General features: G+C 43.5%; 1 protein-coding gene and 1 long non-coding RNA gene across 5 annotated transcripts in view; one reads left to right on the top strand and one right to left on the bottom strand.

Annotated features, from left to right (window-relative positions):
- MAOA (monoamine oxidase A) overlaps positions 1 to 27,940 on the bottom strand; it is a 51,147-nt gene that overhangs the window by 20,064 nt on the left and 3,143 nt on the right. Inside the window, exons 2-3 of one of the 2 annotated variants that reach the window (XM_045002655.1) lie at positions 11,788 to 11,882; positions 8,307 to 8,444 (exon numbers count right to left, since the gene is read on the bottom strand). In XM_045002655.1, the coding sequence (XP_044858590.1) occupies positions 8,307 to 8,444; positions 11,788 to 11,882 (233 nt within the window). The remainder of the gene's footprint in view (positions 1 to 8,306; positions 8,445 to 11,787; positions 11,883 to 27,940) is intronic. The other variant, XM_045002656.1, reaches the window with a different exon arrangement.
- On the top strand, positions 627 to 27,934 carry LOC123362245. 3 transcript variants are annotated; one of them, XR_006576380.1, is made up of 5 exons: positions 627 to 953; positions 3,890 to 4,005; positions 4,892 to 5,091; positions 5,424 to 5,579; positions 26,967 to 27,934. It is a non-coding gene; the product is annotated as an uncharacterized LOC123362245 (long non-coding RNA). The 3 variants fall into 3 exon arrangements; XR_006576379.1 differs by lacking the exon at positions 26,967 to 27,934 and having other exon boundaries at positions 5,424 to 6,347; XR_006576378.1 differs by lacking the exons at positions 5,424 to 5,579; positions 26,967 to 27,934 and having other exon boundaries at positions 4,892 to 5,406.

A 27,940-nucleotide genomic window follows, 5' to 3' on the forward strand; every position in this document is an offset into this window, starting at 1 on the left:
GATACACCCCTACCCCGATATAATGCTGTCCTTGGGAGCCAAAAAAATCTTACTGCATTATAGGTGAAATCGTATTATATCAAACTTGCTTTGATCCGCCTGAGCGTGCAGCCCCACCCCCCGGAGCACTGCTTTACCGCGTTATATCCGAATTTGTGTTATATCAGGTCACGTTATATCGGGGTAGAGGTGTACTAGGAAAGCTCCAAGGGGGAAATCATTGATCTATCTATGCAGATGCTTATCCTGGTGCCCATCACTGTAGTTTCTGAACATCTTCCATCCCCATGCCACCTTCTTGCATGGGTGTTTCCAGGGAAGGGGGGAATCCAGGCCAAGTGGTTATTGGCCCAAGAGTTTACATAACTGCTTTTAAAATTTTCCACATCCCAAGCAGGACATCAGTGGAGTCTTTGTTCTTTACAGAGGGGTTAATTGCAGTGAGCAAGGGTTGAAATTATCTCATTTTTATACTAGTTATAATGTTCTGGGTGGATTACCTTGAACTACTGATTCCTTAACTGAAAAGCAAATAACCTTCTGGCTTCGCTCCTGTGCTAACAGCCTGGCTGCCTGACTAACCCACACAGTTTATTTAATTTTTCTTTCCCTAGGGTGTTGAGCACTTTCCTACTGACTTTTAATCCTGCTGCCTGCCTGACTTCGTTACCTCACACCAAACAAAAGAAAACAATCTGATGCTCCACAGCTCAGTGCTTAGCAAAAGCAATTTGGAGAGAAGGTCTCGATTAGAGCTGCACTGTGCACATACAGGGCTAAACGGTGGCATTTAGTCCTAGAAGGATGCACTTTGGAGCCATCCCACCCCAAGCAAAGTTCAGGGAGATGCAATCCCACCCTGAGTTTCAAAACGTGCAAGGGAAGTGCACAGCTGCACCCATCTTGAGGATGGCACGGCCTACTCCTGTCTGCTGATCTTGGCGGGGGCAGAGGTATGTGTGTGTGTGTTTGTTTTGAAACCTGTCTCCTTCCACACACCTCCTTTGGGGCAATGTATACCCCGGTGATACCTAGAAGGAGCAGCCCCTGTGCTCCCCTGAATGCAGGGACTGAGACTGTCCTTGGGCCTTGCACAATGCAAACAGATGGGGATTGAGAGGAAGCTCCTTATGCCATCATGCCCTTCTTCCCAAATGCTCGTGCATAAAGGACAAGGACATTCAGATTTAGAATGTCTGTTGCTCCCCTTATTGGAGCTGATTCTGCAGTTCACAAATCTCTACACTGACTTGCTCACACCCTCGCTGGCTGCACTTTTATCTTTTATTCTTAGGGTACATCCACACTGGTAGCATGCGTCCCCGTGTATGGAAACAGACATGCTAGTTCTGCTTGAGCTACTGCACTAAAAAGTAGCTAGGGGCAGTTTGGGCTAGCTACCAAAGTATGTACCCAAAAGGTCTGGGAGGGTTTGTATTCAGGCAGCTAGCCTGACCTGCCACCCATGCTACCCCCAGCTACACCGCTTGAGCAGAGCTAGTGTGTGTCTGCGTACTAGCATGCTCCCAGCTGCAGTATAGACGTATCCTTAGTGTGGAGGAAGAAGCTCTATATAAGACACCACGCTTTACATACAAATGATTGCCATTTGCCAGAAGTTCATATGCCTTGAAAATGCTGAGTAAATGCAGCACAACCAAAATTAAAAAAAAAAAAATCCCTGATTTTGTATATCAGTGTGAATGCTGCAGAGACACAAATAGGTTGCACATTTTGTAAGAGGAGCTTCATTTAACACTACAGCAAGGCACCAACAGCTATGATTTCTAGAGGCTCCTGTTCAACTGACCTGAAAGTGAAAATAGAGGATAATGGGACTTTCGAGGAAAGTAACATATCAGATGAAAAAAAACCCGAACACTGTCAACCAAATCTGTGAAGGAAGAAGTTCCCTTATTCCCCCTCATTCCTAAAATACTCTTAATGGCCATGGGGGACGATAAATAAAGAACAGTCTTGCTGGAAAGATAGCCTAGCAGCTAAGCAAAATCTACATGCCAAAACCAAATATATAGTGTTTCAGGATATGAACTAGCTTTTGACTCATGTTGGTTGACATGGTAACAAGTGGCGTTCTTCCTATAGAAAAAGGGAGAACAAAAAAATGGGAAAAGACAGACAGCAGGTTTGGATTTGGATTTTTCAGGTACACCATGGCTGCAAAGGAAATCCATCTACCAGTGAAAGCTCATGGTTCTTTAAAAGTGCAATTAGTATAATACACTTGAAAAATTCCTCCCCCAGTGAGAAGTTCACAGAATGTCTTGGAGTACTTTAAATCCCTTTAGTTGCTTCCTAGCTAAATTCCCTTGCTTCTAAATTAAATGATTCCAAGCGTTATCCTAGAGCAAAGCCTCCTGACTCATGTGGGAAACTGCTGAATAAAAAATCTCTGTGAATCTGTGGTGGGCATGAATGGTTGAAACTGTCACAGCAAAGTCTAAAGCTGGCTTGGGCTTCTTGAACAATCTGTCCGTTCCCCTCTCTGATCTCAGCACAGTTGGAATGTGAACTTCAGAGACAAGCACTTGGGAATGGACCTCTCTGTTTAACCACAGCTAAACAAACAGTATGATAACCCTTAGCTGAGAGAGCTACTATATTATAGTTAAAGAGAAATGTTTTCCATCTTTCCTCTGAGTGCTTTCCGTTCAAACGTGGAACTTGGTAGCAAACCCACAACAGACAATTAATTAACCTGGTAATTTACATAGCAAATATTTTCTAGATGAATAAAGGAATTTCATGCCCATAATTCCATGTATCAAATAGTCTGCTGACCAACTCTACACTCATGAAGACTCAACCCCTACCCTGAAGAGCTCATAATTTAAGAAGCCAAGAAACATATGAATGGGAGGAAGAGAGATAAAACATACAAGCTATATATATTTTGCCTTGAATGCCCCTCAACCTAGTCAATATTAGGTAGCTAACTTCTTGTATGCATCACAGTAGAAATGGATCTTGAGAATGGATTCAAAGGGAGAGAGTGTAGTTGCCATCTGAGAATGTGATATAACACAAAATCCCAAGGGAATGAAGAAACAGAGTAATGGAGATCCCAGGGGGAAAAAGCAAGCAGTTGAGGGCTGGAATTATGGGGAGGGAGAGAGAAATAGACCATGCTGTCAGGTTCTGTCCTAGTGTTTATGTGCCTCCCACAAAGACAAGGGGGATATCTGAGATTGATATGTCTGCTCTTGGAGCTTGGGGTACAATTCCCAGCTCGAGGAGACATACCTTCACTAGCAGTCACTGAGCTAGTGCACTAAAAAAAAAGAATGTAACCACCACAGTGCAAGTGGCAGGAGGGGCTAGCCACCCTGATTACATGCCTGTCAGAAATTCATGGTATGTACTTGGGGTAACTAGCCGATCTTGCCACTCTCACAGCCACAGCTACGGTCTATTGTTAGCACACTAGCTCGATGACAGCTAGCACAAGTATGTCTCCTTGAGCTGGGAATCACACTCCCAGCTCCCAGTGTAGATGAACCCAAGGTTACATGAGACAACCAGTGATGGGTGGGATCTTTGTGCTACAGTGCAACACCTAATGATGATACACTAAGGGAGGACGAAGAGGAAGGGGAACCGCTGATAGAGAAAGGAAGCAGCTTCTGATTGTTCTTCTTTCCAGCCCCTGGAATAGCAATCTTACTGGAGAAAGGGAGGCTTTATTTATTTAGCACCTAAGGCAGTTGGTATGTTAAGAGCTTAATCTGCTTTCTGTTGCTTTGTTCTGAGATTTCAGGAGCCCCACATATAGAAGAAAGGTAGCTCAGCAGGACTGCAAGGCCAACTCCAGGACTAGCCCACAGCATGTAGGATAGTTGACAAGCTTGTAATTCTGCTTCTTATTCAGGAACACACTTCTACAACAAAGGAAGCTTATGGGAGAAGCATGGTCATCAGCTAAAGCACGGATAATGAAACCTGGGACAAAGAAATCTGGATCTACAGTGTCAAAATGGATTTAAGGTCTGAATTCATGTATCCGATTAGAGGCTCTTAGCACACAGAGGACAGGCAGAGCCATTTAAGAAGCGAAGGAGCCTACATTTGAGTTTAAATTAAATACAGTAGGCTAGATGCTCAAGTAGCGCAATCAGCATAGCTTGAGTGAAGTCAGTGGAGCTACACCAATTTACAGAGGCTGAAAATCTGGTCAATTTATTATGTAAGCATTGTAACAGAAGTGGAGCTGCTATGTAATAACCTAGGAATACTGAGATGTAATTATGCTATATTACATATCCGTTCCTACAGTATTTAATCTAAGAATACTGAGATGTCAGTTTTAGGAACACAGTATGTGACCTGCTCAGTGAGGGGAAGTTATTGTGCAATTGGGTTAAGACTTTCCTGTATGAATGTACTGAGCTAGCTTAAGTGGGGATTGGGGGAAAAACAAATAGGAAGAAGACAATGGCCCAGATATGGACACCCCAGCACACACTTGCAAGGCAATGGGCAAAGCTATCTACTTCAAGGACTTTGAATCCTGCCTCCAACAAAGTTTCAAGCCTTTTTCTGCCAAGACTAGGAATTATTAGATCAAAGAGCTACAAACATTTAAAAGCTGACTTGATCTCTGGGACGCGGGGTGATCACAATGACTAAGCAGCTTTTAAAGGAGACTCTTCATGTAGCAGGGGGAAAGAAATGGATTGAGAGTTAAGGGAATAAATTATGCTAACCCTAGAAGTCTCAGGAGACCTTTAGGAAGCTTAGAACCACCAGCATCCCCTTGTGAAAGATAGTAAATGCCTTGTAGGCTAGACATACATGTAGTATGTTTTATAGTTTTTAAGATCTGTTTTCTCTTAAATGCTTTGGTTCTAAATAGATAATATTTTGCTTTAAGGAAGCTATCTGGTCATTGTTTACTACTGTCACTGCTCCTCGGGGGAACAGAACTGCAGGATGTGAAGCTAAGTCAGGCCTGCTGAATTAATTATGGTGGATCACTAGGGACTGCAGCAAAGGCCTGATCTGAGAATGAATGAATCACATGATTCCACCCCCAAGAGAGGTGATGGCTAGAGGCTTGAGACCTGAGAGGAGGTGAGCTCAAAGAGATCAGAAGGAGTCAGAAGTGCAGTTAGCCTTGTTACTGTGACAAGTATGTTATATCTGGTATTATCCTACATGTTCTTTATAGGATTTTATTTATATAAACAGTGTTAGTCAAATCATTTACATTTCTGAAAATACTTACATGGCATATTTTGAGTGTCATTAGAAAAATAAAAATGTGTTTTAAAAATAATTTAAATAATTTAAAACACAAAACTGTTTTTGTGCTTCCATGACTGGGTCTTCCAGGCATTTCATATCAGAAACTCTGTTTCTCAAGGCCCACTTCCAATATTCAGCTGTTCTGTGTTTTTCTTCAGCGAGGAAGAAATAACATTGCATAAAACTGCTGTTTGTTCAATGAAAATGGCCACTTGCCCAAGCAGCAGACAACTTGCAGAACTGATCAGCCATTATCTTGGTGTCACTTCATTTAAAGGGAAGAATTTATGCAGAATTTCAAGGAAATAAAAAAAGTAAGTAGCGTGGCCAAGCAGGCATGGGAACTGTCATTTTGTTTAGATGTGGACATAGCTAAAAATGTAAATTGTTGCCAGAGAAGTATCTGTTTGGCATTTACTCTTTGTGGGGCTCTTTGGGGCTCAAAACCTATATGGGTGTTTCCCCTCCCCCTCACTTTACAAGGTTATATCAGAAAATAAAAAAATTAAAGAGTAAAGAACTTTCACATAATGCTGCTTACAGATGCTATAAATGCTTCTGATTAGGTTCACAAGAGTTTCTGAAAGCAGGATGCAAAAGATTGGACAGCCATCCAGAAATATTGAAGCTCTACAAAGCATATTTTCAAAAATAATTAAGTACCGAATGTGTCCTGTCTTAAAATTGCAAGTCTGACTGAACCATGGGTGCTGGAAGGACTGAAAAAGTGAGGAGGAAACATGGGGTAGAAATGCCACTCAAATTTGGCATGGCCATCCCTCTATCATGATAACAGAGGAGGGGATGCCGCCATTACTGCACCCATCTCCAGTCAGGAGACAAAAGGGGTTGGTGGAGCCCCTGAGCCCTTGCTGAGGTCAGGTTCTCTAAAGTGTGTGTGAGGGGGAGCATGGTACCCCTTGTTTAAAGGGGGAGGATGGTAATAGCACCTGTGGACTGAATATATTTTACATAAATTAAGAACATAAGTGATCTCTCTCTTGCCATCCATCTCCACCTTCTGACAGAGACTAGGGACACCATTCCTTACCCATCCTGGCTAACAGCCATTAATAGACTTGACCTCCATGAATTTATCTAGTTCTCTTTTAAACCCTGTTATAGTCCTAGCCTTCACAATCTCCTCAGGCAAGGAGTTCCACAGGTTAACTATGCACCGTGTGAAGAAGAACTTCCTTTTATTTGTTTTAAACCTGCTGCCCATTAATTTCATTTTGTGCCCCCTAATTCTTATATTATGGGAATAAGTAAATAACTTTTCCTTATTCACTTCTCCACACCACTCATGATTTTATATACCTCTATCATATCCCCCCTTAGTCTTCTCTTTTCCAAGCTGAAGAGTCCTAGCCTCTTTAATCTTTCCTCGTATGGGACCCTCTCCAAACCCCTAATCATTTTAGTTGCCCTTTTCTGAACCTTTTCTAGTGCTAGAATATCTTTTTTGAGATGAGGAGACCACATCTGTACACAGTATTCGAGATGTGGGCGTACCATGGATTTATATAAGGGCAATACTATATTCTCAGTCTTATTCTCTATCCCCTTTTTAATGATTCCTAACATTCTGTTTGCTTTTTTGACTGCCGCTGCACACTGCGTGGACATCCTCAGAGAACTATCCACGATGACTCCAAGATCTTTTTCCTGACTCGTTGTAGCTAAATTAGCCCCCATCATATTGTATGTATAGTTGGGGTTATTTTTTCCAATGTGCATTACTTTACATTTATCCACATTAAATTTCATTTGCCATTTTGTTGCCCAATCACTTAGTTTTGTGAGATCTTTGTGAAGTTCTTCACAATCTGCTTTGGTCTTAACTATCTTGAGCAGTTTAGTATCATCTGCAAACTTTGCCACTTCACTGTTTACCCCTTTCTCCAGATCATTTATGAATAAGTTGAATAGGATTGGTCCTAGGACTGACCTTTGGGGAACACCACTAGTTACCCCTCTCCATTCTGAGAATTTACCATTAATTCCTACCCTTTGTTCCCTGTCTTTTAACCAGTTCTCAATCTGTGAAAGAATCTTCCCTCTTATCCCATGACAACTTAATTTACGTAAGAGCCTTTGGTGAGGGACATTGCCAAAGGCTTTCTGGAAATCTAAGTACACTTTGTCCACTGGATCCCCTCTGTCCATGTTTGTTGACCCCTTCAAAGAACTCTAATAGATTAGTAAGACATGATTTCCCTTTACAGAAACCATGTTGACTTTTGCCCAACAATGTATTTTCTTCTATGTGTCTGACAATTTTATTCTTTACTATTATTTCAACTAATTTGCCCAGTACTGACGTTAGACTTACCGGTCTGTAATTGCCGGGATCACCTCTAGAGCCCTTTTTAAATATTGGCGTTACATTAGCTATCTTCCAGTCACTGGGTACCAAAGCTGACTTAAAGTACCATAGTTAGTAGTTCCACAATTTCACATTTGAGTTCTTTCAGAACTTTTGGGTGAATGCCATCTGGTCCCAGTGACTTGTTATAGTTAAGTTTATTAATTAATTCCAAAACCTCCTCTAGTGACACCTCAATCTGTGACAATTCCTCAGATTTGTCACCTACAAAGGATGGCTCAGGTTTGGGAATCTCCCTAACATCCTCAGCTGTGAAGACTGAAGCAAAGAATTCATTTAGTTTCTCCACAATGACTTTATTGTCTTTAAGTGCTCCTTTTGTATCTGGATTGTCCAGGGGCCCCACTGGTTGCTTAGCAGGCTTCCTGCTTCTGATGTACTTAAAAAACATTTTGTTATTACCTTTTGAGTTTTTGGCTAGCTGTTCTTCAAACTCCTTTTTGGCTTTTCTTATTACATTTTTACACTTAAAGAGAAAATCTTTGTTTCAATTGCCAATAACTCAAAATGGAAAAGCAATATCTACTACAGATAAATGCATACTGAACTACCAAAGAGGCCCTTTAGACAGGACTCTTTTCACAAATGCCAGTACTTTTCAAAGTTTAACATTCACATTAGCTGTGTGCAGAAAAGAAGATTTAAATCTTACCTTCACATAATGGATAAGACGCTCTGCTACATTGACTTTATACGTCTCAATACCCAGTTCCTTGGCCAATCGGAGGATTCGGTTTTGTGTAGGTCCTATATATGCTCCACCAACGTCTACATAGTTAACTTGCTTGTTCTGTCAAAAGAAAAATTGCAAGAATTAGAAAGGCTAGAGGATGGCCTGCAACAGAAAGCTCTAGGAACTGGAAGGTGGTCTTAGATATTTCAAAATCTCTACAATGACTTCTGTCCTATACCCATTGTGGTCAAAGACAAAACTCCAATGACTCAAGCAGGTGCAGGATCGAGTCCTTTAACAACAGAATTCAAGAGGCCCTATTGTCTCACTGTTCATTTCCTGCCACAGCAAAGAAAGTTAGTGCCTGATTCTCCACTGCGGTCCACATTATGTAGTTATTTACACTTGTGCAAAACTGGTGCAAAGTGAGTGTCAAACACTGCAAATTAGAATTCTCCATGCCTTAACACAGTCATGCCCAAATGTCAAGGAGTAGAACCAAGCACTGATTAGGAGGGTTATGAGAGACATAGAGGACTATTACACAGTGATGAACTGTGAGCTCATGGTAATGCTGTCATGACAGTTTGATTATTATTATTTTCAGTATTTCAATATAGTTTTCCCTATTGTCTTTTTAATCATTTGAGGTTCTTAGCATACGAGATGCAATGTTAAAATCTAAATAAATGGCCATTAAAAAAAATAACCTATCCCTACCTTTTCAGAATCCATTTTGTACTGTGTTTCTGTACTGAAAAAGAGGCTCCCCCAATCCTTGCAGAAGGTTTCCTCTATTAATACTTACAATCTGAAAATCGATCTGTTAGCAAAGCTTGCCGTCTCTCTCTAGATACTTACACGGCCCCTAGCTCTGTTGCATCTGAGCACCTCACCGGGAGTATCTGAAAACAATAATCCCTTCTCCAGCACCATAGGACTGGGCTCAGAGGTGAAAGTAAGCTGGTACAGGCCGGTACGGAGGACCAGTAGGAAAAGGTGACTGGCTGAGGGAGGGAGAAGCCTGCCCCCTGCATAAGAATAGTTTAAACTCAGCTGTTCCCTGAGTGGTTCAGCCCTCGGGGTTAGGAGTGGTTTCGGGCATCCTTGTTAATTTCACTCACAGTAGCTGGGGGGAGTGGGGAGGGTGTGTTTGACCATGACAGGGGCAGTCCTTGTCTGCCCCGGGGATGAGGGGATCTCTCTCCAATAATAATATACACAACAAATACAAGCATTTGGCTGCACATCTTAAATCCAGAGCTAATAAAAGCAGGTGGAAGGGGAAAACTCACTGTTACATTGGTTTCTTATCTCCTCCCTCCCCCTCCTCCAGCCAGGCTGCAGACAAGGCTTTGCATTCCCCCCCCTCCCCTAAGCAGGGGTTCTCCTCTAGGCTTTAGCTTGCAGTAGGGACACTGGCTGAGATGCCTGCTGCTGCTGCCTGCATAGGAACAGTTTAAACTCAGCTGTTCCCTGCGCAGTTCAGCCCTCAGGGTTAGAAGCCGTTTCTGGCACCCTTGTTAATTTCACTCCCAGTTGTTGTTGTTGGGGTGGGGGGGGGAGAGGGTGTGTGTGACCATGGCAGGGACAGTTCTTTTCTGCCCCCAGGATGAGGGGATCTCCTGTACAAAAAAACCACAATCAAAATCAGGAACCATTTCCAAGTTCAAATCTATCCCATTCCCTCCCCAGCAGAGGATCATGGTTGTGATGTCCAAACTGCTTGCAAATCCCTCTTTGAAATGTTGTTACTGAACCTGCAGGGAACACCTGAGTTTAAACTGTTCTTATGCAGGAGGCAGGCTTCTCCCTCCCTCAGCCAGTCTCCCTGCTCCCTGCTGCAAGCTAGAGGGAAGCCCCTGTAGCTGCTGCTCAGTGCCAGGCAGGGAGAAAGCACGGAGCCTAGTGTCGGCAGCCTGGCTGGAGGAGGAGGGAAGACACAGAGAAAAATGTGACAGTGAGTTTTCACTTTTTCAGGCTTATTCCAATAGTAAAGTTTTATTACAGACAGTATTGGTAGTAGTAATAGTAACTTTATTTTCTCTATGTGATGCAATGGGAGGGATCCATGAAATACGTAGGAGAGGCGGGTTGCTTGCGATTGGACCATATGGGTAAGAAATGTAAATTACTTTCACCTTTGCCCAAACCCCAGGACTCCCAGCTGCCTCTGCAGCTGGTAGCTCTGGGGGTGATTTAAAGGGCCCAGCCCCTAGCTTCAGCTGAATCCCTGAGCCCTTTAAATCCTGATTTAAAAGTCCAGGGATTTAAAGGCCCCACCTCTTCTGATAGAGGCCACGCCTCTTCCAGTTGAGGCCTCTCCCCCTCTGCAGGACTCTGGAGTACCAGCAAGTCCATTAAGTTACTTTCACCCCTGACTGGACTATAATACAGTGTGAACATGTAACACTGCTGCATTAGTGCCTGGCAGTGAAGGAGCTCCAGGCAGAACTTTGCACATCATCAGATACTTTTTGCTTTCTTCCCAAGTGTAAGAGACACATACTATTGTTAGCAGGCAATTTCCCAAGACAATAATTCTGCTCGATTTTGTTTATAGCAAGTGTTTTAAATCAAGTATTTTTAATGTCATAGAAGGATGTAGTTTATGTGCTGGGGTTTCTAGTACAATGGTTGCTATTGAATACTAATATTTATCCCCAGTTACCACACAGCAGTGGCTGACATACTTAAGCATCTCTCTATATTTAGATTGAGAAATAGCTGCAATTTTTGTACATCGCAGTGTGGTATCTCAGGTAAATGCTTATTTTGTTAATGGCAACCAGTGTAGTTGGGAAACAAAGTACAGTACGTTTCTGTAATAGTTATGTTCCAGACAGCCTTACAGGGAAATGGCATTAAAAGAAAGCTCTGAGCTTTAATGAAGAGCCTTATGTCACATTAATATTCAAGAGCCTTGATTGATTCTTGTCACAGATCTGTGAAAGTTTACATCTTCTAGTGGATTGTACCCATGTAGAAAGAGTGCCCATTTGTCCTAAAACAATACCTTTGATTCTTCCAAACATACATCTTTCTACAATATGATCCTGGCTGCGTACGGCATCTATAGGAACCCTGTATTTTCTGACATCATAACAATACCCAATGAGAACTAGCTATTATTGTATTGGCCTGGCAACTTCCTTCCACTGACACATGTATATAAAGGAATAATGATTTGGACTCTCCTCTGCAATGGACAGAAGTCTAACTTGTATGTGAAGGAGGAAGGGAATATTTTCAAATTCAGGTGTCTGATATATGTTAAGCACATTGGCAACCACTGTACATGCCACGTAATCAAAATGGGATGTAGTTTTTAAATAAGCAACCTCTACATTTATACCCATTTTAAAGATCCACATTATTCAGAACCTCTTCCCATCCTTAGCCCATTTCTTGGCAATGGCAGAAGTGGCACTAAGTGTTACTGCTGTCAAAAAGCACTTACCCTAACTGTGTAAGTCCTTCCTCCAACTCTGTTACGGGCCTCTAGAACCACAACAGTAAGCCCAGATTCAGCCAGCAGTTTTGCTGCTGACAGACCTACAGGAAAAAGAGACACTATCATTTTAAAGTATAAGACCTATACAGAACAAGAAGAGCTTTTTAAAAATAACAAAACTGTGTGGTCAGAACTTTCCATACTGTCTCTAGAAGCCTTGAAAAGGCCCGCAAGCTTTAGGACCCTATTAAATGTGAAATGCATTTTCACTACAGAATCATCTGCTTAACATTAACTTTGAGTGCTCTGTGTAAAAAACACTGGGAGAGAGAAAATCCCAAAGACTCAAGCTTCATTCTCCAAGGTTTTAAAAACTTATTAAGAGTTTAGACAACAAAATATCAGCTATTCAGTGCAGGTACTGTTTCCTTCTATGTGTTTGTGCAGTGCCTAAAGAGACAGGCCCCCAGTGTTGGTTGTAGCCACTAGGTGCTACAAATAATATATGATAATGATATATATAGAATGACATCTCAGGAAAGCAGCCTTTCCTATTTCTTCTCTCTCCCATCAACTCTCTGTCTCACTCCCGGCCACTACCTCCCGTCCACAGTCAGAAGTAAACAGTATATTTGATGTAGGGATTTATTTTAATGCAGCAGGTTTTGGCCATGGCAATCGAATTGGCTGAATGTGGATGCTTTGCAAGATCAATTATTTTCTCTTCCAGATGATCTAATTATGAGAGCACATGATGGAGATCAGAGACACAGAAAAACCAATAGGATAGCAATCCTCTTTCTTTTATGAACATGAACCAAGATGGTAAAAAACAATCACAAGTTTGTCAAACCAGATTATCCCATTGTTCCTTAGGCCAATTTGGCATACAGCTTTGTATCAGAAAGACAGTCTTAGCTTTCCAATAAGATACCCTGCAGTAAGGAACAGTAATTTAATATTCATGCTGATCATACTCCTTAGAGATGTGATTAAAAAAACACTGCTTTTACACACACACACACACACACACACACACACACACCTCAGAAGGCCAGATCATACATCATTCAGGCTGTGGACAGCATAACTGTGTGTTTGCATTTGTTCTGAAGACAAAATGGAGTAATCCCTATAGCCCTTGTGCAGATGATCCTTTATTACATAGGTAGGAAAAATATTCATAAGGAAAAAAAAATCAATCATTCTCAGAAACTGAGAAAGTTAAAATGCCCTGTTGTTGTATATATGAAATATGAGATTACTACAATTTCTTTCTTTCATAAGAATTGTTGGATTACAAGCAGATCACAGGTTGCAGTTAATTCTTCCATTCTCTTTCTATTCAATACTTAAAAATTTTCAAAGTAAGACATATGCCAGAGCAACAAACATCTTCCAGACCTCTCTCTTTCTCTCAACATTTGATTTTTTTTTTATAAACCACGCACAGCTTTTCTGCATGTCAGAGATTCCAAAGAACATTTTCATTTTATTAGGAGCTCCATATTTTAAGTGCCAAATGCTTTCTTCCTCCCCAACAGAGATACAGAAAATACAGTGTAGTGTTGGAAACATAAACTGAATCTTCCTCTGTGTAAATATTTTTTGTATCAAGGGAGAGCTGTTCAGTTAAATTGATAATGGCTTCTGGGTTATCAGAGGTGGATGTTTTACATTCATGAAAGGAAGAGGGAATTAACCTACACACGATGACATTAAAAAAATAAAAAAAAAGTATCAATAATTCTTTTTTTGGAGATTTGACCTGTAGTCATATTCTGAGAAGAAAAAAAAAATGTGTGCTGTGTTCTTATGTTACTCTATGACATAATAGTACTCAAACACTTTGGCCTTGGTATTTGAAGTTCTGTGCACCCATCATGTACCTAAAAGTTGTAATAGTTACACATTTATGCCTACAAAGACTTGAAATATTAGGACTTTCTATGTGGTTACGTGGTATGTGCAGGATAAAAGCAATGGCTAGTTAGGAAGAATTATAGTTAGAGTGGGTTGGCTGCTATAATTTTGTGGGCTAATTGTGTGACAGCATCAAATCAATATGGGGGAACAAATATTAACCCTCTGTTCAGCAGAGAAGATGGGTAAGTGTGGCTGAGGAACTGTAACTCATTTAATCTCGTTTAATGTTACGCCTTTGTGCTACAGTCTTACAAGTTACATATGTAAGTTTCACTATTTTTAAAGCATGTGTCAATGTATATTTGAGTCCATTAGATGGTTTCATGAGGCAGTTTGGGCTGCCCTGCATCCATGTTTCATGGAAACAGTGACAAAGATGAGAGCTAGCTGGCTGAGACAAAATTCAGATAAAGCAAAGGCAATGCCAATAGGGCATGGGAAGAAGCTGGATAAACAGCAGAGTTTATAACAGCAGCCAGGGGTTCCCCGAGAGTGGAGGAGGCCCCCGCTTGGCCCCTGACCAGAGCTAGAGATTTGGCCTGGCTGTCCCTTCATCATGACAGAGGGGTAGCCAGACGGCGCTACAACCCCGTGCGCAAGGTCACAACACCATTCAGATTTGACCTGGCTGCCCCTCCAACAGGACAGGGAGAAGGGGAGTAGCTGGGTGAAATTTGGGTGACACTGTGACCCCATGCACCTGCTTCCCTCCCCCCACCAAAAAAATCTTTGCAGTTCTTCTGGTGCCCATGGGCACTGGGCATCCCCAGTCCCCAGGGACAAGCTGAGCATGTGACACTGGGAACCCCCAGTAACAGGAGGGTGGGGTGACTAGATATGAGCTTTTGGTGCTTCATGGGGAAGCAGAAATAGGATGGGGTCTGGGGCTCCCAGAACTGCCTGGCCCCTGGTTATTCCTAGATTCAAAGGCCAGAAGGTACCATTTGGATCATCTAGTTTTATCTCCTGTATAGCACAGGCCACAGAATGTCACCAAAATAATTCCTAGAGCAGATCTTTCAGAAAAACATCCAATCTTGGTGCTCTTCAGCCTGACCACCACTCTGGGTAACAGCTCAGGACTAGTTGTGGAGTGGGGACAGAGAGGAGAGCTCAGACGTGATGTGGGGGAAGAGCATGGGGTTGGGTGTGGGGTGGGGAGATCCTGGGGCTGGATGCAATGGGGAAAGCTTGGAGCTGGGTAAGTGGCAGCGGGGGGAGGGAAAGTGTGCGCGCAGCTGGGTGCAGAGGAGAGTGTGGGTCTGGGTGCAAAGGTAGTGTGAGCGCTCAGGACTGGATATGGGGAGTAGTAGGTGGAGAGCTCAGGGCTGAGTGTGGGGAAAGCAGGGGAGGGAATGTTTGAGGCTAGGAGCTTGTGGCTGAGTGCAGGGGAGAGAGCTTGTGGCTGAGTGCAGGACAGAGGATAGAGAGCTTTGGGCTTCCTACTTAAGAAAATTCTGGTGGCACCCCTGGTAGCAGACATGATTGCATGGGGCTATGCCCATCTTTGGTTACTGAGATTCACAAACGAGGGATTTTTGGATGCCCAGCAGTTTCTGGACATTCAAGTAGCAGCGGTTGCCAAGAGTCCTTTATATTATTGGTGCTGGACTACTAGGTTGCATCCTTTCCTTTTGGGTTTGGGTAGCCCTGCCGTTGTCACCTAGAGGTGAGCCAAACACCTCTAAGGAGTTCCATACTGCTTGCATGTTCTCTTTTTCAAGTTAGTCGGAGACAATCCCATCCCACCTTCTCCTTCCACTCCCCAGTCCTGCAGCATGCCTCAGTCAGACAGCTGGCAGAAACTGGGCAAGGGCCAAAGACCCTCTGGGTCAGGGCTGGCTCACTGATGATGGGCAGAGGGCCCACCGGTGGAACAGAGACAATGCCAAGAATTTCAAGTTTACAAATATTTAACACCTAATGAGAGAGTGAGCAGAGACGACTGGTTTAAGCTCCCTCTTGAAGTTGGGGTGAAGATCATTCATGTCATGTAAACAAGGGTGCAACCCAAGGTTTCCTAAGGAGGGAATTCAGGTTACCTGCCAAGTAGCAGAAGTCAACACAAAAAGGTGTACAGGGGTGAGCAGTGCCCCAGGGGAGCTGAATCCCAGAAGAAAGAGAAGGCTGCGGGGGAGGGGGCAGAGAGAGACATGGGGAGGCAAGGGTGGGGGATAGGGTGCTGGAGTGCAGTGGGGGAAAACTGGGAGACATTAGGGGCAGTGGGAGGAGTCCCAGGGGAGCAGGTGGTGAATCCCCATAGAGGCTGCGCCATTCTCACCTCTCCACTACTTGTGCCCAGCTCCTGCTGCCTGTGGGGGGTGCCGCTATTCAGGAGGACCTGCTGTCTAGCTCCCAGCATCACCTGGCTCTGGCTCTGCCCTGGCTCCTGGTGGCTCCAAGCCCTGAACTCCCCACTGCACTGATCCACTGTCGAGCACTCCCACCCAGGCCTGGCACTTGCCAACTCAGAGGAAGCGCCCCCTCTCTGTTCAGGCCTAGCACTACTATTGGGCACGGGCACTGGCACTGGGACTCCCAGGCAGCGGCCTATTGGGAAGGAGGTTGCCCTGGCCCCATCCCTTTATAGTCCCATGTTTGCCCCTCTCTGGGCTTGTGCCTCAGAAGCTCAGGGAGCAAAGGGCACCCCCAGCTGCAGAGCTCAGGGCACAGAGTGCACAGGAATACATAGTGTCTATGGCCAAGGTTGGGGGATCTGGGCACTCTGCCTTCCCCTCCCCCTTCATTGTGCCTTTGCATATAACCACAGCATGGGAAATAAAGAGGAATATCCTACAACTTCAAGCAGCAGATTGGTGGATGATTGCCTTCCTGAATGGATCAAAAATAGACACCCCCCCACCCCGCATTTGCACTTCTTCTCCTCTTCTGCCCATTTCTTTCTCTTCCCCTCTCCATTGACATATACTATAGAGCAGTGGTCCCCAACGCAGAGCCCGTGGGCGCCATGGTGCCTGCCAGAGCACCTATGTGCGCCCACCTACTGCGCCCCGCCACCGAGGAGCACAGCCGACGGACAAGCAGCTGCCAAAACGCCATTGAGAAGCGTTGCCGCCGAAATGCTGCTGCTTCTCAGTGGCGACACCTCTTGATGACACTGCTTCTCAGCAGCATTTTGGCGGCGACGCTTCTTGGCATTGCCACTTGACGGCATTTTGGGGGCTCCTTGTCCAGTGGCTGTGCTCCTCGGTGGCACTTCGGCGGCTAGTCGTCCAGCGCCCGCCCACACTGAAAGGTTGGGGACCACTGCTATAGAGCTGTACGTTCTCAGCTTAGGGCCCCATGTCTGCGCATGGAGGGGAAATGAATTCTCCCTCTGCAGCCTGCCCCTCTCTTCCCACACTCTACTCTATAGCAGCCCCACCGCCCACAGTATAGTTAGAAACCAGCTGGGCTTCTCTAGCTTTTCCCCAACATGCAGGGGAAAGCGGCAAAAGTGAATACAGCCTCAGTGTTAATTTCAGACAGTTTAAAGAGACATGGTTTCTTTTCACAATGTGCAATGGACCTGTAAAGAAAAGAAAAGCAATCCCCTTTTAAAATATAAGTCAGGGAGAAGACAGCAAAATGTTAAGCCCAGCTCCTTAGGTCAGCTCCCGGTGCAAATCTGGGATGCATTAGACAAGAGCATTATGTAATTCTGCCTTAAACACTCTACAATATTAGGAAGCATGCTTTTTTCTATTTATGGGGATAAAAAGGGATTGAAAAATTTCCCTCTATCTTTTCTGTAACTTGAATTTCTCATTTTTTTCCTAATATCCTGCACTGAAAATTGGAGAGCTCATTTATTTCTATTTTATTACTCTGCACGCTGAGAATGAGAGATAGATGTCATAAGATGACATCTTTTTCTTCCAGTGTTTCTCACTTCACCTTAAATTGTTCTATTTCTCAAACCATTCACTGAGTCAGTGCTCATCCCGCTCTCTCTCTCTTACCTTCACTCATCTATTTCTCAAGGGCCAAATTCAAGCCAGGGGCTGTGCATAGGTGCATGCATGAGAAACCACCTGAGGGATAGGGAACAACTTTTGTGCCTTGCCTCCAACTCCCCACTTAACTGTGTGGTTCACACTTGAGAGCACCCATTTTGGAGAAAACTGTGAAATTGGCCCCATGTATATTTTTAGCCTTATGTCTCATATGCTTTCCTGAGCTTGCCAGGGATATAGCTTTGAGTGGTGCAGCATCACACACATTGTGTTAGAGTTGTACAGGTAATGAGAGTGGCCCATTTCAGACAGTTGACAAGAAGGTGTGAGTAACAGTATTGGGGACTAATTTCCTCCTACTGTTACTCACACCTTCTTGTCAACTGTCTGAAATGGGCCACTCTCATTACCATTTCAAAAGTTATTTTTCCTCCCTTGGTATCCTGCTGTCAATTGAATTGTCTCATTAGACTGACCTCACACCTGGTAAGGCAACTCCCATCCTTTCATGTATTTATACCTGCTCCTGTATTTTCCACTCCATGCATCCGATGAAGTGGGTTCTAGCCCACGAAAGCTTATGCCCAACTAAATTTGTTAGTCTGTAAGGTGCGACAAGGACTCCTCGTTGTTTTAGCTGAATAAAAGGTATCATAGAGCTAAACTGTGCCTTTAATGCACAGCTCTGCAATGGGGGCAGCACAGAGACACTGCCTCACAGGGAACACTAAGAAAGGGATCTCAAAGACACAGATGTCTCCTTGAGCAGCCTGGAGTATGTCTCCTTGAGCAGCCTGCTGCTAATACCCCTTAACTTGGCATAGCACACTCTGCACTAGAGACCTTTGGGGTGCTGTGCTTGGCTCTGTATGTAAATTCTGTGTAATCTGGCCCATTATGAAAACCCAACAAGACAGGGTGCAGAATAGGGCAATGGAACACACTGTTTCAGAGTCTGATTCTCCAAGCCTTACTCATGCTGAGTAGCATCTTCCCTGCACACAAACAGCCTCATAGACTTCAGTGGAAGCACTCCCGTGACTAAGGTAGTAGGCTTGCTTCCTTTTGCACCCTGTAGTGGCTGGTGGCCAGCACTGTGGGGAGCACATGCTGCACCTTTTCCAGGAGGATAGTAGTTGCTGCATCAGTGTGTTTCCCCCACCACCCTTGCAGGGATTCTCTCTACTTCTCTCCGCCACAAACAGAACGCTTTCAGCGGCTGGTGCTGGAGCAGCGCGCCACTGCATCCTCTACCCCCACTAAACATAGCTGAGAGTATAAAAGCCGCAACAGAGACCACAATTTGGACCATATTTTTCTATATGCCACTTTTTGGGGGGTGCCAAGTTTAGAAATTAGCAGTGCATTAGCTGCTTTAATGAGCCTGCCAAGAACATGCCTTGTTTATTGTCTCAAGCTGTAGAAGTCGCCTTGTTTATCCTGATTTAATAACAAGTGAAGACAATTTGTACAGCCTCCACAAGGGTTTCCATGGCAACCTGAAATCAAGCTCCATCCATTTGAAGACACTACAAGACAACTATATTCCAGTTGATTTTTGTAGTGCTACTGGAGGCCTTAAATGACTCCTGTCATTGCCTTCATTTCAGAAGAAATAGCAATAATATCAGCCAAAGCAGACATCATATGTAAACCACAAGATGTACAGTGGAGTATATTGTGCACTAAACAGTAAAACTAGATAAGAAGAAGAGAAATTAACATCAGACTGCAGAACACAAACCAAGTCTAATTGCTGAAAAATACAGCTGCTTAGAAAGTATACAGCTGTCAAGTAACACTGTATTTGGCTTGCAGATAGAAGTCCAGAAAAAGCTATTTGCAAGCACAATAAAATTAACCAGGCCTTTTAGCTCATAGGGTAGGAAGAATGATCTAGTAGATAGGCATAAGACTCAGACTCGAGATCTGAGTTCAATCCTGGCTTAGCCACAGACTCCCTGTGAGAGTTTGGGCAAATTGCTTAGTGCCCTTTGTGCTTCTGCTCCCTGTCTGTAAAATGGAGGTAATACTTTCCTACCTCACAGGCCAGTTGTGATGATAAAAATTCATTAGTGATTGCAAAGTACTCAGATGCTATTGTGATGAGGTCCATGTAAGTAGACTATTCAGTGTAGCTCTATACGGAAGTATTCATTTTATCTGAAATTTGTATTAGACTGTAAAATCAGAATATGTTGTGGACATTCCTTTAATACCTGACCTTCAGAGTTGCTGGTGCATCAAAGCATCAAGAGTTATGCCATAACCAGAAGGAATAATTATTATTTTACATACAGACAGCACTTTTCACCCCGAGAGACCCAAAGCACATCCCAAATGATATACAGAGAGGACCACGAGAATGCAGCCACAGCAAGAACAGACAGCAGCATCCAGGTGGACTATTAGCAGGTAGCACACTGCAAAAGTTTGAGCAACAGTGGGGGGCAGAGGTAACTATATTTCAAGCTCTGATATCACAGCACCAGGCAAAGAATATGTCTGAAACCATATGATCAGATCCAGAATTATTGGAGGAAATCCTGACCCTATTGAAATCAATAGGAGTTTTCCCACTGACATGAATGGGGCCAGAATTTCACCCGGTGTTTTCAAGGTTACTTACATCAGGGACACCCGTAAGCCTGGCGACCAGCTATCTGAAGTTAAAGACCTTTAACCTGAAAGAGCAGGCATTGCAAGTGCCTTACTTCATGGCTAATGTGCCAGGGGTGGCCAAACTTACTGGGCTTCCGAGCCGCATATGACAATCTCCGGACGTTCGAGAGCTCGGGCACACCGGCCAGGAGCCGGGGCTCGGGGCTTCAGCCCCGCTCCTGCTGGAGCCTTGAGCCCCAGCAAGTGTGCCCCTGCAGGGCTGGAGCCCCGAGACTCCCTCCTGCTGGAAAGAAGCCCCTACCCTGCTGCAAGGTAGAGGTCCTGAGCCCTTCCCCACCCAGTCTGGTAGGTCGAGAAGGGTGGGCACGTGGGGGGCTTGGAAGCTGCACTTTAATGGTAAAAGAGTCGCATGTGGCTCGCGAGCCACAGTTTGGCCACCCCTGTAACAGGCTGAGAAGCAAAGTCTTGTCTCAGTCACGAATCTCTTTCTTTCTAATGGCAGTGCAATGGCCTATTGCTGTACGTCCCCATGTCAGACTATTCTCAGCCTAGCTTCTCTGCAACCACTGTGAGCTTACATCATTGGAAATCATTTTTTAAATGTTAAGGCAAGGCAAGAAGTTAAACTACTGTATTTGGAGGGGGGGAAGGGGCATATGGTTATGGATGTAAATTTTCAGAGTACTAATGATTTTAGGTGCCAAACTTGAGGAACTTTAAACAAGCGAGGTTTTCAGAAAATTCTGAGCACCCACCCTCCCAAATCAGGCCCCTTTAAGGTTTCCCAAACTGGGCACCTAAAAATTAAGACACTCAAAATCAATAGTTACTTTTGAAAATTAAGGCTGGTTTTGTTTTTTTAAATAAACAAAGATAAATTATTTCACCTGTCAACCTCTTTGTCTGTTCACCTGTTTACTATAGGCAACAAAGAGACCAGCTAAAAACAAGCACTGCAGGCTATTACTTCTTAAAGTACTATGGCAATTCACGTATTCTACTTAAAATTAGCTACTAACCCATTATAGCAGTAGCCTGGATGAGTCTGAATGAATAAAAAAAGAAAAAAAACTCTTTAGGGAGTTGTCTCTGCAGTTTTTTCTGACCTTAAGGTGTGCATATTTTTCTTTATTTTTTATTCTTCTAAGACACATCAGTTAGTAGTAAAGTAAGGCAATTATCAATAAATCTTTATTACATTAAAGTTCTACTATAACAATATGCTATTGCTGTGATTACTTTTACTGCTTCAATGAGGGGGAATCTAATTATTTCCACACACAATTGAGAAATTAAATCTGGCAATGGTCACCTTAAACTCATCTCTCATTAGTCTAACAGAAATCTTTGCCAAGTAAATGTGGATGTGCCAATATGAGCTGGAACACATCTCCACCATATCCTCAGGGAGAAACTCTCTCTTCCTCTCTCCCCACCCCTGTTTCCCTTTTAATGGAGATTTGTTAGGTACCACAAATATAAGTTTAAGCAGAGGCAGATTTACGGTAAAACACAGGGTGCCCTGGCACGCCCCCCACCCCATCAATAAGGGGCCCCAGGGCTGGGCAGCTGCGGGGGCAGAAGCTTGGTCCTGAGGGCTCCTGGGGCTCCTGCTGCAGACTCCGCCCCCACCGGCAGTCAAGCTCCCCCCCACCTCCTCAGAACATGCGGCGCTCCTGCCCTTCCCCCCCCGCCCCCAGAGCTTGCCCCACCACAGCGCGCTTAGGGGAGGAGGCGGAGAAGAGGCGGGGGCAGGCCCTTGGGGAAGGGGATGGAATCGGGGCAGGGCGGAGTAAAGGCAGAGCCCCATACCCCACCCCAGCCCCCTGCCATGAGCTGCTCAGGGCAGGGGGCTGGGAGCACCCCCATGACCCCAGCTGTGACTCCTGCACCCCCCTCTCACACCACCAACCCCCTGCCCTCCCTCCTGCAACCCCTTCTCACACCCCTAATCCCCTGCCCTCCCTGATTCCTGCACCCCACACACATATCCAACACTCCATGCCTGGATTCCTGCACCCTCCCCACATTCCCACCCGCACCCCTCGCAGCAAAAGGGAGCCATCCCAGGTAAGCACTCCACACCCAACCCCCTGTCCCAGCCTTGAGCCCCCTCCTGCACCCTAACTCCTGGCCAGACCCTGCACCCCAACCTGCTCCTGCACCCCTAGCTCCCTGCCCTCCCTGACTCCTGTACCCCCTCACACCCCCCATCCCCCTGCCCTCCCTGCCTCCTGCACCCCCCCCACATCCATCCCCCTGCCCTCCCTCCTGCACCCCCCACACATACCCAGCCCCCCCACACTATGCCCTGACCCCTGCACCCCTCCATAACCCCCAGCCTGCTCCTGCACCCTAACTTCCTCCCAGACCATGCACCCACAGCCTTGATCCCTCTCCTGACCCTGAGCCGTGGCCAGACCCCGCACCCCAATGTTTTTTCACTTTTTTTTTTTATAAAGCGCTCTTATCCAAAACACTTTACAATAGTTAGCTAATGGTAAAATAATATTTGGAAAGATCATTAAGTGGCCCGCCAAGACCCTTAGTGATTTTCAAGTGGTCTGTGGAAAAACAAGTTAGACTACAAAAACAATTAAGGTACCTCACTTTATTTTCATTTACTTCCTATTACTTATAGAAAGAGGATGAAGAAAAAAGAATGAAAAATGGGGGGGGGATAAGAGAAAGTGTTCTTTTTCTTGGCTGCGTCCCAAGGAGGGGCCCCAAAAATGAAGCTGAGCACAGGGCCCCACTAACTCTAAACCTGCCACTGAGTTTAAGTGTGTTGGGCCTGATGAGCTTCTCAGTTACACTGGTGTAATTTGAGAGCTACTTCACACCAGTGAGGTTACATAGGGTATAAAGGATTGCAAATGAGAGGAGAATCAGGCTCGGTTTTCTTTTCAGACTGTAAAAGGATCCATTTGAGGTCACTGGAGAAAAATAACTGAAACAAGAATGAAATGAATAAATACATTCATTTCAATCACTACCTTTTTCGCAAGACAGCAAAGAAATTTAGTAGCGAAAGAAAATAATGCTAACTACCGTAACTAGGCTAGATTCATTTCCTCTTTTCAATCTCCCTTCACCCAGAATGCTACTAGCTTTCTATTTGTCTAAAACTTTACTTGTTCTTCCTTAGAAGCAGTGACAGTCTTTGTTCCGGTCTAGGCAATATTAAGGACGAGGGTTCATTCAGTTATTCGGTAATTTTAAGATCACTGGTTTCTATGTTTGCCAGTGTTCGTTTTCTTGACCAACTCATGTCTCTCAATTAAAACCCCTCACTCTCTAATTGGTTCACAACATACTTTTCAGAACAATGCAGAATAAATGATCTCCATTTCAGGATGCACTTTAACTGGAGGCACTCTAATAAGTTTCAATAGCACTACTGTCTGAACCATTTAAATAGAGGAAGACCCTTCTTTGAGTTGGGCAAAGACAGTTTCCCTATGGGCATCATTAGAAAAATCTCAATGGGCAAAGGAAAAGGAGATTTCTATTCCTACGATGCCTTCTTTCTCACGTGGTCATCCACTGACATTTAAAGTTCAAATCACCCTACACTACATACAGTATGTTCCCCTCGGCACAAAATAAACAGAAATGAATAAACTAATATGAAACTTAGTATGGTGACAGAGTTAAAATAAAGATATTGGATCTACACAATGTGGCTTGTGGGATTTTCTACAGACACTTGCTAAATGTCTTATTGAACACACAGAGTCAGTCCTGCATATTAAATGATACCCTTCAGATGAGTATTTATCCAAAAAACTACTATTGTAACATTAATGGTTGAGATCTTAGTTGCACAACAATCATGTAAGTCAGAATCCAAGCACCCAAAATAATGTGCCTTTGACTGTATGGATTATTCTATGGTATATGGGGAATATTTCAAAAGCACTGGATACTTAATGTACTGACTGGGATAAATAATACACAGAGGATTCCTCAGATAGATAGTTAACAGGAATATATCTTCCTATGTGGGAATTTAAACAAACTTCCAGCTAATACAAAGGTACAGTCCAAAATCCAGAACTCAGGGACATTACATAGGTTTGTGAAATTCTGTTAGGGACTTTGAGTCCATTAACCAATAAATCTAACTCACCCATATGCATAACTTTCATCAATCATATGACTAATCTAATGGGTGCAATAATCTTCATTTAATAAGTAATCCAAGATATTTCAAATTATGAATGCAGGTCAGATGTATTCTCTTTTTTATGTAATTGTTTTAAAACAGTGGTTCTCAACCTTTCAGGAGGCTGATTTGCTTTGAGTACCCCCAAGTTTCACCTCACTTAAAGACTACTTGCTTACAAAATCAGACATAAAAATACAAGGGTCACAGCACACTATTACTGACAAATTGCTTCCTTTCTTATTTTTACCATATAATTATAAAATAAATCGATTGGAATATAAATATTGTACGTACATGTCAGTCTGCTACTTGAACTTGTTTTTCACTTGTGAACCTTGTCTGAAGCCCAAGCCCCAGGTGGTGGGGCTGAAGCATTTAACTTAGGTGGCCTCATGAAGCCGTTTGCGGCCCCAAGCAACTGTCCTGTTTCCACCCCCTAATGCTGGCCCTGCACTTGCGATCCCCCCTAAACCCATCCCATGACCACCCTGGAGGCTACAACCCGCAATCTGTGAAATACTGATCTAGATGAGTTCAGTACCCCCTGGAAGACCTCTGCATCACCCAGGGATATACATACCCCTAGTTGAGAGCCACTGTTTTAGAACACCACACGTTAGAGAATGCAATTGCATGAAAACTGCTGTATGAAGAACATTTGGGACATTTCTTTGTCTCTTTTAGGGAAAACCATATCAATGACATGTTCACCAAGGAGTGTATTTTTCCTAACTGAGAAGCATGCCACATAACCAATATGCACTAATTAAATATTACTGGGCTTTACGTAATTTGTGACTACAGCAGTTCTGAGTAAGATATGAAAAATGGAAGCAAATATTATTAGCGCTTCTGCCCATACTGAACATGTGCAATACGTTGGATATATCCATTTGATTCTGCAGTTTCTGCACTGTTTTTATTTTTCCCATAATGATAATCATATTGCTAACTGAACACCATCAGAACTAATTTAGGGTGATTATCACCTCTGAACTATGGTCACTTATTTGGGTGTCTAAACACAGATTTAAGTGCCTAACTTTAAGTACCCAAATTTGAAAATTTTCACCAATGACTATAAGGATCTATATTATGTTTAGTAAAGAACATTCTAGGAGCATGAGCTGAATTGGATAGCTACAGCAAAGCACATGTTAGATGGAAAAAACCCACAGGAGTAGCATGCATTTGGTAATATGAGTTAAATATTATGGGCCAAATTCTGTGTAAATCCAGAAGTAACTCCAAAGAAGTCAGTGAAATTAATCCACAGTTGTGCAGGTGTAACCAAGAGAAGAATTTCAACCAGTAACTGTGCATTTGACATTAGCATTGACATAAAATTCCCACCCACAGGCAGGTCTGCATACAAAGAAAGATCTGTTAAAACAGACAGACACATATACAGCATTAGTTGTGCTGCCATGATAGCATGCAGAGGTACACATACATTTCACAACTATTCAATATTTCACCCAGAGATCAACGCTCTTAAATATGTGGTTCCATTGGAAAGTCTGGTGATCATATATACTGGAGTGGAAGCACAGTTACGTTTTTTCTTTTCTGTAGCACATTGTGTTGAATATTAACTTAAAATATCCTTGCATGTGGATTAATCTCACTGATTTTTCATATTCCTTCTACAACTTCTGCCTGTATTTGTCCATCTCTGACCCATGTCCTCTGTGCAGCATGAAAATCAGCCTTTTCATAATTCTGCATATGTTCTTGTGATAGACTGGGATTCATATGTTAGATATATTTGAATTTCTGGAGAAATATGAAATTACTGAAGTGTGATACTTTTAAGTACTGATCAAGAGAGAAACTAACTTATGGTCTAACCCTTAAGCAAAGGAAAGCACAGACCCCTAGAGAAAAGGACCATAACTATGCAAACTATCTTTAGTCTGACGTAGGTAGGCTAGCAAAGGCAGTGAATGATTAGAGGGTACCTTCACAAGTTCAAAGACCCTCTTGAAATAATAGGAGGCAGGGTTAAGTCTGTTTGTCCAGGACATCAGATATTTATTCTGTGTTAGAAATTTATTGAAAATAGTATTAGTCCACAACAAGAGGGCCACAATAATCTTATGTATGGTGGTGGCAATGAGTTTGGCAGAGATGCTTACCTGCTTGGCATGCAAACAAGCACAGTATTACCTTTACTTCAAAAGACTCAAGAATATAAAGACTGTCACCTTGTGACCAAATGCACCTGTATATTCACACCCTACTCACCACTATAATAATCTTTGTACAAAATATGCCTTGTGAGGTATCATTTGAAAACCAATAACTTGCTGATCGCTAATATCATGGTGAAATGTATATAGCAACACTATATGTAAAGTTATGAACATAAGCGGAAATTTTCACTGAAGCATGTAGTTAAATAAGGTTGTTTTGTTCTTTAATCATAACGAGTCCAGCCTGGTGTTTATACTGAATTGTTTGGTAACTCCAATTAAAGTAGCAAACTTTTGTATATTGATCCCTTACAGGAGCAACGGACCTCTAGTATCTGAACTGTCCAGGAGGCGCTTTTCGGGAAATCCGGGACTGGCAGGGAGAGTGTTGGAGTCACCAAGAGGCTGGTGGAAGCCAGAGTGTTGACTGGAGTGTTGCTGGCAGGCTGCAGCTTTACACAAACAGACACTCAGGGTGTGACCTGCCTGTTGTCTGTGAGGGGCCCGGGTTGGGAACTACAGAGGCAAAGCATTGTGAGACACCCATGGTTGCAGGGCAGGGGGTGACAACATCTTGCTAGTCTGGATTGCAACCCAGAATATAACACACATGTAGGGAAGAACTCAGGGACTGGGTTTCTGAGATACTGGGATACGTGATAATTGACAGAGAGACAGACTCTGACACTAGGAGAGGTCTGACAAGCTGGGCTAATGTCCAAAGTCAAGAGATCTGGGCATCTTCTTTTTCTGATTTCTCCAGTGTTTAATTGCTCAATTGAGCCATATCTAGAATAGCTATTACCCAATTAAGGCTACATATCATTTTATACCTGATCTTCTCTCACTTTTCTGATAAACTTTGTTTTAATTAATATCCTGGGTAATTTGACTGTTTTTTGTGACACTCACAAAATCATCCCACAAAGAGAAAATAAACCTTCAGCTTCTTAGGAGAATTAACAAAGGACAGAATGAAACCTAAGCCCTGCTCATCTTCCCAGCAAAGACGGACTAGAAAGTCAACATCCATAACTAAGGCAGAGCTTCAATCAGTGCAATATATTGGAAAACCCAATGCACCATGGATAGGAGCCAGGTTTGATGCACACAGTTTCCTCCGTCAGAAGAGAAAAATCACATTTCTTTCTCTCTCTCTCATTTCTGCTCATTTAAAATTGTAACTTGAAATTTACAATAATTACTACAATACCATTTGAATTGCACTCAGAAGCCCCAGTCAGGATCAGAGCCCCATTCTGCTAGTTGCTAAACAAACATTTAAGAAG

This window comes from Mauremys mutica, chromosome 1 (assembly GCF_020497125.1).
Source record: "Mauremys mutica isolate MM-2020 ecotype Southern chromosome 1, ASM2049712v1, whole genome shotgun sequence".
In the NCBI taxonomy this organism is placed as follows: Eukaryota; Metazoa; Chordata; order Testudines; family Geoemydidae; genus Mauremys; species Mauremys mutica.